Source organism: Stigmatopora nigra, chromosome 7 (assembly GCF_051989575.1).
Source record: "Stigmatopora nigra isolate UIUO_SnigA chromosome 7, RoL_Snig_1.1, whole genome shotgun sequence".
Classification (NCBI taxonomy): domain Eukaryota; kingdom Metazoa; phylum Chordata; class Actinopteri; order Syngnathiformes; family Syngnathidae; genus Stigmatopora; species Stigmatopora nigra.
In genome coordinates, this window is record NC_135514.1 from 12,071,298 (window position 1) to 12,084,021 (window position 12,724).

Sequence of the window (12,724 nt, forward strand, 5' to 3'; positions counted from 1 at the left end):
TTTTTCGGCCACATTGACTTTAAAAATTTGGCAGAAGGGCCTGGTTAGCACAAGATAGGATACAAATAAAAAAGTGCATCCGTTAACAGTACATATGAAAGATAAACAGAAAAAAGGGACTAAAGTATTAACAGTAAGTATAAAGTACAAAGTAAAGTAAAAAGGAATGTATTAAGAAATATTAAAATGTCATTTAAAAAAAGATAGAAGGGCTGTAAAACACGAAAAAACAAATAAGAGTGGACAGAACTACTGCCACTGGCTTCCGCATGACGGCGCCATCTTGGGGAATAAAACAAAATAAAAAAAAATCAATTAAAAAACATCGGCGGGCCGGATTAAAAAGCCGAATGGGCCGTATGTGGCCCGCGAGCCGTAGTTTGCCCATGTCTGATCTAGACCGACAACGAATGATGAAATATTTTTTTTGTAAAAAATTATATATATTTAGCCTGCTGTTACCTCCATTTTTATATATATTTTTCACTTTAAATGCCTTACATACTGGCTTATCTACTTCGTTTTGGATTTCATTACATTAAATTCCTCCCAAATATGCGACTTATAGTCCAAAGCGATTCATTTTTTTGTGTTTTTATCTTTTCATTGTGCATTTTTTTCGTTGCTGCGACTTATAGTGCGAAAAACACGGTCAGTGCAAAGGCATATTAAGATAAGAACGCCAACATGGTAACATTAGCTTCCATTGACACTAGTACAAGTCTAATTGTTGTAAACTGCGATCGGTTGGCAACAAAATACACACTTTCTGGCGTTCTTTTGTCTACTACTTCATTCAATGTCAGTCTTTGCATGAGCTCTGGCCACTACCCAAACGAGCCTGCCACTATGGAAGTCCTGCCGCGAGATGGATGCAAGGTGGAATGCCTTTAAGGGAAGTTGGCAAACAAATCAACAGCAGGGACTTATAAGAGAGTTCTTAATGACAACCCCCCTGTAGCGACAAGGCCGTTTCTTCCATTTTGGCTCTGTCACACTCAAGTCATTGTTACATACTCATTTGTTGCGACTCTGACTATTCTAGAGTAGTTTGACGTCACTCCTAAGAGTAAGATCGACAATAAAAATAAGAAACTGGCAGTATCCCAGAGATGTATAAATAAAACATGAAGCTTGTGAGCCTGCCGGCATGATTGACAGCTGACACATGTTGACAGCAATGAGGCAAGTCTATAAGGCAAGTGAAACCCAACAATTTCAGTAAAATGTATAAAAAAATAATAATACATGTGGAGTTTTTCAATTTGGTAGTAAGGAGAAGAATATTTGAAGTATAAGTCAAAGCTCGTGTTTGGATTTGAGTAAGTAGGTCAGGCAAACAATTTTATTTGTTGTATATTTCTGAGCATGGGATTAAAACGAGATATATATTTTTTTATCCTTCTTTTTGTTTCTCAATGGAAATAATTCAGATTACCTAATTTGACAGCCATTCCAAATGCTCTGTAAATTTGAGCGAATTTAAACAAAATCATGTACATTTTGCTTTCAAAACCACTTTCATTCAAAAAGATTTGGACTTCTGATGCGCCTTGTTGGTATAAAATGTGCTACTTTAACCGGCATTTTTTTCCTTAATTACTTAAAAATGACAACAAAAAATACAAACCTATTAGTGAAATTCCCAAATTAGTTTTTGCATCATTTTCCAAGCTTTTATACCAGTATTGAGTATTGTTATGAATACAAGCAAGTCTTTTTTTGCAAGATTTCTGCTGTAAAATACATAATTTATAAAGGCATGGATGTACTTGAAGACCATATAGGCTCAATCTAATGTATTTTTGCCATATGACATATGTTCACATTTCATTAAAGCCGCCGGAGAATTCCGTTAGCGCTTTCTCCATTAGCCCGTTACACGTGGTCACCGTTAAAAATAGTTCACCTACAGTGTGAGTGTGTGTGTGTGTGTGTGTGTGTGTGTGTGTGTGTGTGTGTGTGTGTGTGTAGGTGTGGGGGACGGGGGTGGTATTCGAGAGGGTGGTGGGCTTGGGGGTCTTTGCTGAGAGGAATTGCTCATCATGGTCCTTTGCTGACCTCCATCCATTCTTCATGGATAATGAAGCCTTTTGTCTGGGTAACCTATCTTTTCCACTCATCTGTTTTGTAAAGCGTCAGATATTGCCGTGTCCCTTTGCAGTTTTTTGGATAACTACTGCCTAAAAAAAGCTTTTTTTCTAGTAGTCGTAGTCGTAGTAGTAGTAGTAGTGGTAAAAGTAGTAATAGTAGTTGTGGTAATTGTAGTAGTAGTAGTTGTGGTAATTGTAGTAGTAGTATTTGTAGTAATAGCAGTAGTAGTATTTGTAGTAATAGCAGTAGTAGTATTTGTAGTAATAGCAGTAGTAGTATTTGTAGTAACAACAGTAGTAGTATTTGTAGTAATAGCAGTAGTAGTAGTTGTAGTAATAGCAGTAGTAGTAGTTGTAGTAATAGCAGTAGTAGTAGTTGTAGTAATAGCAGTAGTGGTAGTTGTAGTAATAGTAATGGTGGTAGTTGTAGTAATAGTAGTAATGGTAGTTGTAGTGATAGTAGTAGTGGTAGTTGTAGTGATAGTAGTAGTGGTAGTTGTAGTGATAGTAGTAGTGGTAGTTGTAGTAATAGTAGTAGTGGTAGTTGTAGTGATAGTAGTAGTGGTAGTTGTAGTAATAGTAGTAGTGGTAGTTGTAGTGATAGTAGTAGTGGTAGTTGTAGTGATAGTAGTAGTGGTAGTTGTAGTAATAGTAGTAGTGGTAGTTGTAGTGATAGTAGTAATGGTAGTTGTGGTAACAGTAGTAGTTGTAGTAATAGTAGTAATGGTAGTTGTGGTAACAGTAGTAGTTGTAGTAATGGTAGTTATGGTAACAGTAGTAGTTGTAGTAATAGTAGTAATGGTAGTTGTAGTAACAGTAGTAGTAGTAGTAATAGTTATATTCCGGACAAACTATATAAAACATTTTAAAAAAGAGGGACTTATGGTCCGGAAAATCCGTAACGGATTTATAAGTCGATTCACGTGGCGTCCAGCAGGTGAAAAACCAGCCGACATTAAATCCATCATTTTTTAACAGTCAAACACACTCTCTCGTACTGTACTGTCACACACCGGGAAGTCTGTTCATCCGTCAAATTTTGAACTGGGAGTAAAGACAAGAGGGTACACGTACAGACATCCATTCATCTTACCTCATCTCCCGTCAGATAGTATGCCGACAGCAGCCCGCCGACGTAACGGATGTTCACCTCAAAGAGCGACGCTTCGCCATTCTGCGGGACAGGAGCGGAGGGACGTTACTTGTCAGCCTTGTCAACGTGGAGGTGACATTCCGGCGAGAACACGGATGATCATTAATAATGTCATCGATCAAGCTAACTTGTAGGCTTTTCAGGGGACTAATGTTTATATTTAGATAGCAATCATGTTCCATTTGCATTGTCATTAAGTCCACAGAGGAGTGACAAAAATGTAATCGCGGCAGCTGGCATCAAGTCAATGCGTATCGAGTAAAACGGGACCAAAAATCTGTCAAAACATGCCAAGACGATGATTTTTATTAGTGGGAATCATGTAAGAAGCACACAAATTTCTTTATAAAAAGTTGCAGTTAAAAGCTAAGTTTTGCTTTCGAATGTTTGACAAGTAGAGGTCATTTAAAATAAGCATTACAGCAATACCTCGTTTCTAGTGTTGGAACAATAATATTGGGAGTCAAAAATGTAAATAATATTAAATAGACTCCAGAAAAACACCTTCACCTATTACGGTATGTCTTGGAACCTATTAACGTGATAAACTCTACTTACGAAATTAATTGGTTCTAAAAATTTGTAAGTATTGATGTACTTTATATGTAAATTCTCTAATTCGTTCCACGGTCCTCAAAAAACTACCAACTAAACCCTTTTAAATTTGGTTAAAGTGCATATGAAAATGGGCCATGACCGCTGAAATAGTTCCCTACGCGGTTGTTATTATGGGAGACGTAATACCTGTGTTTGTTCACCAGATGGCGGCAAGTTTGTTCTACCTGGGCCGAAAGCCGTCCATTTTGTACTACATTTTAGACATTACTGTGCCTTAAGTGTGTGAAAATGTACCACGTTGCATTTGTACGGGTTTTAATTGCTTAATAAGGGGAATTTCAATCATTAATAAGGGGAGAATTTATTCCAGGTGGACGGAGAGAATCTTGAAACATGGATAGTGGTTGTTGTGAGACAGCCAATTGAGGGGTAGGAATTTTCTAAAGTGAGAATCAATGCATCTGAGACAATATTTTCAAAATAAAAATAATAGGAAAGGAAATACATTTACTTTATGGGGGATTTCATAACTTGGATTTCTTTCGTATCTTGAGTCACTCATTTGCATGTAAAAAATTTCATAACATGAAAATTTCGTACCTAGAGGCATTCGTAAGTAGAGATGTGACTGTATTACTGTGAAATGACAATATTTGTTGAAATAAATGCGAAAAATAAAGTTCTTCAGTTTCAACTGGTAACAATTTTATTTTAAATAAAATAAAGAGAATTATTTGTATTTTTAAGTGAGTTGAATGGGCATTTATGATTTAGAAAATTAAGATAGTATTAATAGAATGGAATTAATTCATCTTTAATTTACGTGCTAAACTAATTCAATTTCTTGAGCTTTAAGGTCTACGATAGCAAAAAAAAATGCATATGTTAATTATTCAATTGCCGCTGCATCTAATTAACCAAGACGGGTAAACAGGAGCTTGACACCCACAGCCCACAGTTAAACACTATCGACAAAACACAAAACCAAGGAGGGGCAAGGCTTAGATTTATGCTTCTTATTTGGGATGAAAGTGCTGACTGATTCAAAAAGAACAGAAATCAATGGGCTTTCATTTTTCAGTCCATCATTTGTTCTGATGTGGGTCACGAAACCCTGCGCAACAAGCATTAAACAAAAACTGAGAACATGACGGTAGTAATGACTTCTTGGAATGCTTTGTGTGTGCAGCCAGTGGAAGGAAAGACAAGGCAAAACAATTCCCTTTTACCTCCTTCTTCCTGTTTCTTCCTACTCAGTGTTCTTGTTGACGAGTTCATTTGTGGCGGCGGAACAAGGAAGCGATCGGTGAATAAACATGATTATGCAAAAGGGGATCTTGGAGAAGGAAGGAAGTGTCATTTTTCTTTGAAATATTGATTGAACATATGACCAGGTTTGTTCTTGATCCAAGCATGTGAATGAAAATCAAGCCCGGAAATGTCAATTTTTAAGGAAAAAAGATGTAAATGTATTTATTTGGTCTTGTTTTTAATCAATAACTCATTGGCAGTTATCGAAGTACAATCCATTTTGACTGAGGGGACTTGCATCGATCATTCGGTCTACCCATCAACACTCCGAGCACCGTGGCAGCCAATGAGTTAAGATTATTTATTATACTGATACTATAAGGCGCAAATAAAAGAATATTTTTCCATTTTTTGTCAAACGCACGCAATACGCCTTTTGTATGGGTTAATATTGGCTAATCATTGTATGAAATTCTCTTAAGCACAGCTCCACCTAGTTGATGTATATAACACAATCCCCTACTACTATTTCTCCTACTGCTACTACTGCTACTACTACCACTACTATTTCTCCTACTGCTACAGCTACTACTACCACTACTATTTCTCCTACTGCTACAGCTACAACTACCACTACTATTTCTCCTACTGCTACAGCTACTACTACCACTACTATTTCTCCTACTGCTACAGCTACTACTACCACTACTATTTCTCCTACTGCTACAGCTACTACTACCACTACTATTTCTCCTACTGCTACAGCTACAACTACCACTACTATTTCTCCTACTGCTACAGCTACTACTACCACTACTATTTCTCCTACTGCTACAGCTACTACTACCACTACTATTTCTCCTACTGCTACAGCTACTACTACCACTACTATTTCTCCTACTGCTACAGCTACTACTACCACTACTATTTCTCCTACTGCTACAGCTACTACTACCACTACTATTTCTCCTACTGCTACAGCTACTACTACCACTACTATTTCTCCTACTGCTACAGCTACTACTACCACTACTATTTCTCCTACTGCTACAGCTACTACTACCAATACTATTTCTCCTACTGCTACAGCTACTACAACTACTATTTCTCCTACTGCTACAGCTACTACAACTACTACTACTGCTACAGCTACTACTACTGCTACTACAGCTACTGCTACAGCTACTGCTACTACTACTACTACTACTACTACTACTACTACTACTACTACTACTACTACTACTACTACTACTACTACCACTACTACTACCACTTTTACTACTACTGATACTACTACCACTACTACTACTAATACCACTAAAACTACTACTATCTTGCATCTTATAGTCCAGTGTGCGTGCATTATATATAAAACTAATTTATTGAAGATGTGCTTTATAGTGGAAAATACAGTAAAGATTTTCCTTTAAATAGGTCGGATAATGGATTTAATTGAGATGAAAATTGTGTCGAATAAGAGTCCTAAACTGAAATTTTAAAAAGGTAGCTTTCATTCACTCGGCTCTCCTAGTCTAAATGGATTGGACGTCAAGCCCTGTGATAGGCAGCCAATGAGTTCCCTATTAGTTATAAAATAAATATCATTAGATCGTGGGGTTGCAAAATATATTATCGGGACAAACCTATGTATTACGGCTATAAATATTTTTTGCCCCAATTTAGTGTTCTTACCGAGGTGAGGTCCAGACTGCTTCTGACCCACTCCTTGGCGTCATGGTACTCGTCCAACAATCCCATAATGTAGAGCGTGTCCAGCGAGTCGATGATGGATGCTCCTCTCAAGCCACCTGGAAGCACACCAGACAACGTGAGCCAGTGTCGTCGGCCCGCCACACAATTTATAACCGTCGGCACCGTAGCCGCCTAATGCTTGTTGTGGGAGAAACATTTAAGACATTCATATTTGGAGACAAATGAATTCAATATACAAGGTCACCATTTCAGCAAAGCGGCTTGACGTAAATGCCGATGAATAATACATGTTGACACCAAACTTGAAATGCCGTCGACGATTTTGTTCGTTTATTCGAGCAAAATTGTGAGGTTTTCTTTGACTCCCTGGCGATGAACGTCCAATCTTTTCTGATTTTAAAGCGTTTGGGACAACCTGATGTGATATTAAGGTCACCAGCAAAATCACTACAGTTGTTTCTAAACAATTGGGAGTTTGATTTTTTTTAAAAAGAATCATATTTTACAAAATAAAATACTATTTTCACAATAAAAACTATTTAAAGTGTGCTTTTGAAGAATAAAAAAAGAATAAAACTGCAATTTGAGAAGAAAAATCTATTGAATTTGAACTACCGTATCTTTCGCACTATAAAGCGAAACTAAAAAATACAGAAAAGCTATTATAATTAAAATATTATCAAATAACTTTAGAATAATTTCTAATTAAATGAACATATTTCATTTGTAATGTTTTTAAAATGTGAACTTATGAATTATTTACCCAGGTAATACTTTCAAAATGCAAATAAAAAATGCAAATAAAAATGCAATCAGAGAAAGTGCTAATAAGTATTTAAAAATAGTCTTAAGTGGAATAAAATTAACTACATTCTTTAGCTGCCAACCTGCCACCCAGGATTGGACATCTAAAAAAAATCAGCCCTCACTGCAGACCATTGAGTTCATCAATCGTGAATCAATTAATGCGGTTTCCTTTTTTAGCTCCCAAGTGATTATTCGCTTATAAAGCACTTTGAGCTCTCTTCAGGTCCCAAAAAGAGATGTGTGAAAAATTCCGAATAGTTTAAAAAAAAAAGACCCCCACACACACACAACCTTAATGTGAAGAAGACTGATTGAGCGCCAGGCCACACAGAGCAGATCAATTCATCAATGTTTGTTCTCGGGGCGCCCACGTGAGCCACTGGCGCCTTTCTTCTCGTAGTACTTTGACAAAAATGGACAGAGCGCCCACAGGACCGATTCAGGCTAATAAATGTCTGCTTGGCAATGTTTGCTAGCGTTGTGATAAAGAAAGAATAAGCACTTTTATATATTTATTTTCTTGTCGTCAAGGTGACACATTGTAAGCACGTCGACACCCAGTTCTTAGATCGAGGGTTCGATCCTAGATCTGTACCGTTTGTATGATCTTGCGTGGGTTTTCACTGGGTACTCCGGTTTCTTCTAACATACCAAAAACTTGCATACTAAGCTAGTTGGTTGAATACTACATAGCCCCAAGCGATGACAGGTTGTCCTCTGTCTCCTTGTGCCCTGGTGTGATTGGCTGGCTACCAATTCAATGTATCCATCGTTAGCTGGGATAAGATCCAGCACCCCTCTTTTAATCCGGCCCGCCAACGCTGTCCAAATAATGTTATTTTTTATTTATTTATTTTCCCAAGATGGCGCCGTCACACGGAAGCCAATGGCAGTAGCTCTGTCCACTCTTATTTGTTTTTCGTGTTTCCCAGCCCTCTATCTTTTTTTAAACTACATTTTAATATTTCTTAATATTTTCCTTTTTACTTGACTTTGTACTTTATACATTTTACTATAATAATGAGTGATGAGTATGTAAATACTTTAGTCCTTTTTTTCTGTTTATGTTTCATATGTACTGTTAACGGATGCACTTTTTTTTATATGTATCGCATCTTATGCTGACCCGGCCCATCTGTCAAAAGTTTAAAGTCAATGTAACCCCCGGGCCCAAAAGTTTGCCCATCCCTAGTTTAAACTATTACATGCAGATCACGAAGATGTAAATCGCACAGAGTGAAAGCCAGAGAGTTGTCGGTGCGTGACAAACAAGCACACACACACAACGACAACCAATTGGAATGCTGGGAAGAATCTTTTCAGATGACCATCTCAAGAATGTGGCCAGATAGACCGCACTTCAACTTCAATTCCAGTCATTGATTTGGAGCCACTCTGTCTTTGGAATAAATGGTGACGCCATGCACTAAGATACATCAAGTGATTAGCAGTGTTTGCATTCGATCCTTTTACATCGTATTGTAGTCTTTATCTTAACTTTCACTTGAAACCGTAGCTCGGTCAATGTGTGATCAAACACCGTAACGTGTCTGGCACACATTAACTTAATCAAACGCCGATACCGAATGCAAAACGGCCGAGGACAAGATTAGAGCCGGTGTTCCAGACTCGACGTACCTCAATCTAATCGTCTAATTTGGCGCTGGGGGAAAGTGCGGCTTGCGTGTCAGGATGGTTGATATGACAGCTTTTCAGATGAGATTACACTGTCTTATCGAACGCTCGTATCCTTTCCGCTACCCGTAAGCCTCAAGCACATCGATCACATAATTCCCCGCGGTCGGAAAAGGCCGGGTAGCAATGGTCAGTGTGCATCTAATGCTTTGTTGAGCCAGAAAATCTGACAAGAGGTAAAAGCCGGAAGATCTGATTAGGGCAAAAAAGAAAAGGCAAGGGAAAGCCTTCAGAATGTTAATTCTGAGCATCATGGCAGACTTTCTAGTACTTCGTTTGTTTCAGAAAATCTTTTCGTGTTGACCCACAGTCATCGAGAATGACAGCTAACTTGTATGCCACTAGGTGCAATTGCCTCTTGTAGATTAATGTAAACTAATGTAAACTAGTGTAAACCAATGTGAACCAATGTGAACCAATGTGAACCAATGTAAACCAATGTAAACTAACTAAAACTAATGTAAACCAATGTAAACCAATGTAAACCAATGTAAACCAATGTAAACCAATGTAAACCAATGTAAACCAATGTAAACCAATGTAAACCAATGTAAACCAATGTAAACCAATGTAAACCAATGTAAACCAATGTAAACCAATGTAAACCAATGTAAACCAATGTAAACCAATGTAAACCAATGTAAACCAATGTAAACCAATGTAAACCAATGTAAACCAATGTAAACCAATGTAAACCAATGCAAACCAATGCAAACCAATGTAAACTAACTAAAACTAATGTAAACCAATGTAAACAAACTAAAACTAATGTAAACTAATGTAAATTAACCTAATCTAACTCCAAATGCGTCCAATTGGGTGTTGCCCACTTGTCGTGTACACTGGATTTAAAAATCGCTAGAGGATATCTTTAAAATGTTAGTTAATTATGAAATAACCTGGGAATTGCCAAAAATACTGTGTTTTTCTAAGCATAAACCAATTAAAATTAAATGTTTTGGGTAAAAGAAATGCAGTGTTATGTGATGTTTTTTAATCAGCGACTATTAAAAGATGTTTTGGATTTCAAATATTTGTGGATTTTACAAAAAAAGACTAAAACTCAAGTGTTTAGTGCCGCCCAGTTGTCTTCCTAATATGGTTAAACTCTAGTTTTGTTTTCATGTAACTGTTTTGTGGATCCACGTGGGATGGATATGTCTACTTTGTTTTGTGTTATGAATAAAAAATGACTTTGGGAACTGTTTTTGTGGCCTTCGGTCAGTTTCCAATCGGTTAAAACCTTTGCTACCATGTTTTCCGCTCACTAAAAATCATAAAAAACAATCAAGTACAAACTCACACCGTAACAATGAGTCAAATTCTTGTATAATTTATCGCAACAGACAAATCGACTTTAATCTGACCGCCGCCCACTGAAGTCTCTTAAAAAATAAAGATTAAACTCAAGCGCTTTCATCAGAATTCATTCATTTCACAGTTTAGGTGTTATAAATTTCATATTTTAAGCGAAAAGCTTGACATTAAATTTAATCAGAACATGGAAAGCAGGAGCCCGAATCCTCCTTCCCTTTCATTTTCACACTCAATTGCATTAAAAGTCCAAAATATTTTGCATCGGGGCCTTGAGCAATGTCGGCTAACCTACTAAGAAACCCTTGCCAGTACCATTAAGCGTCACATGTATCCAATTGGACTCTGGCGACCGATCCTCCTTTGATCGTGGTGGAACCCCCTATCCTTTCTAGGGTGCTTGGGGCAGTTGCTATCACCCGTAACCTACCTTCCACCTCGTTTTCTGAAGTGAGGTACCGACTGTGGAAAGCAGGGTGCAAAAGTTCCCCCCAAGCCTGTCAGCATAAAAGCAATTCATTTCACGCAACTTGGCCTGTAATTGTGCCATTGACTCAACTGCTTCCCCACTTAACTTAAGATGGGGAAATAAAAAGAAGGGGATTGGGACAAGATGGGACAACTGAGGTCATGCGCTCGGTCAAGACTTGGCTTCAGGGATCAAATATGTTTAGATGTGCAGCAAGGGACAAAAAAAAAGAGAACTAATACAAAAAGGGATAATTACGAATGAAAATTACTAGGTCTGAATATTAACAGCTAAAATGTATTGAAATTGTATTTTGAAGTAGACTTAGTATTCCTACTTAACATCAAATTAACTGCAACATATCGTATCCAATCAGAACCTATTTTCAAACAATTTTTTGCCGACGCCACCTCCTACTACTACTACTACTACTACTACTACTACTTCCACTAGCACTACTGCCATTACTATTACTAGTACTACTACTGCCGCTACCACTACTGCCACTACTACTGCAGCTACTACTACTGCCATTACTACTACTACTACTACTACTGCCCCTACCACTATTGCCACTACTACTGCCCCTACCACTATTGCCACTACTACTACTACTGCAGCTACCACTACTGCCATTACTACTACTACTACTACTACTACTACTACTACTACTACTACTACTACTACTACTACTACTACTACTACTACTACTACTACTACTACTAGTACTACTACTGCCGCTACCACTACTACTGCAGCTACCACTACTGCCATTACTACTACTACTGCAGCTACCACTACTGCCATTACTACTACTACTGCAGCTACCACTACTGCCATTACTACTACTACTACTACTGCCCCTACAACTACTGCCAATACTACTACTACTACTACAACTACTGCCCCTACCACTCCTGCCAATACTAATACTACTACTGCCGCTACCACTACTACTACCTCCACTACCACTACTACAACAACAACTACAATACTACTACTACTTCCACCACCACTACTACCACTACTACTACTACTACTACTAATAATAATACTACGACTAGTACTTCTACTACCACTTTAAAACAAAACAAAAAAATCAGTAACCATTTTTCAGACAGGATTTGACACAATAAAAAAACACAATATAAAATTCAACTAATTTACTTAAGAATAATACCTTTTTAAGTCAAGATTGATAACTAAAACCTTTTCAGCACAGAAGTGAAGTCCCCAAACATCTGCCCAGTTTTGCACAAATACAGAAACATAAACAGACAAAAGAATAAAATCAATTCAAACCCCAAACAACTCATCAGTAGCTGTCAGGAACAGTAAATTTTTGAGTATACCACCAAAGATTCTTAACCAAAAAAACGACCTTTTACTCCAAAAAGGCTGAAGACTGAAGCAACTCTAAATAAAGTTGAACATATTAATAGTAGGCTAAAACCGCCATCAGCTTAAACATTTGGCAGCAAAACGCTGCGATTAAAGCTGCCAAACAGTGATTACGACAAAATGTCTCAGATGGTTGTGACGTCGCGAGCATGGCGAATACCGGACCCCCCCCACCCCCGACGGAAAAGTCCACCACAGACCGATCAGGCATCAGATTACACAAATGTAGGATTTAAGGTCGCAAAGGGGAAAAACATCAAGTGCTTGGCG

At 37.7% G+C, this 12,724-nt stretch overlaps 1 protein-coding gene across 4 annotated transcripts in view; it reads right to left on the minus strand.

The window, feature by feature from the left end:
- The window catches only part of LOC144199231 (mannosyl-oligosaccharide 1,2-alpha-mannosidase IA), a 116,384-nt gene that overhangs the window by 26,747 nt on the left and 76,913 nt on the right, over nt 1-12,724 (minus strand). For all 4 annotated transcript variants that reach the window (XM_077720729.1, XM_077720730.1, XM_077720731.1 and 1 more), the window contains 2 exons: nt 6,748-6,863; nt 3,187-3,267 (listed from right to left, as the gene is read on the minus strand). In XM_077720729.1, the coding sequence (XP_077576855.1) occupies nt 3,187-3,267; nt 6,748-6,863 (197 nt within the window). The remainder of the gene's footprint in view (nt 1-3,186; nt 3,268-6,747; nt 6,864-12,724) is intronic.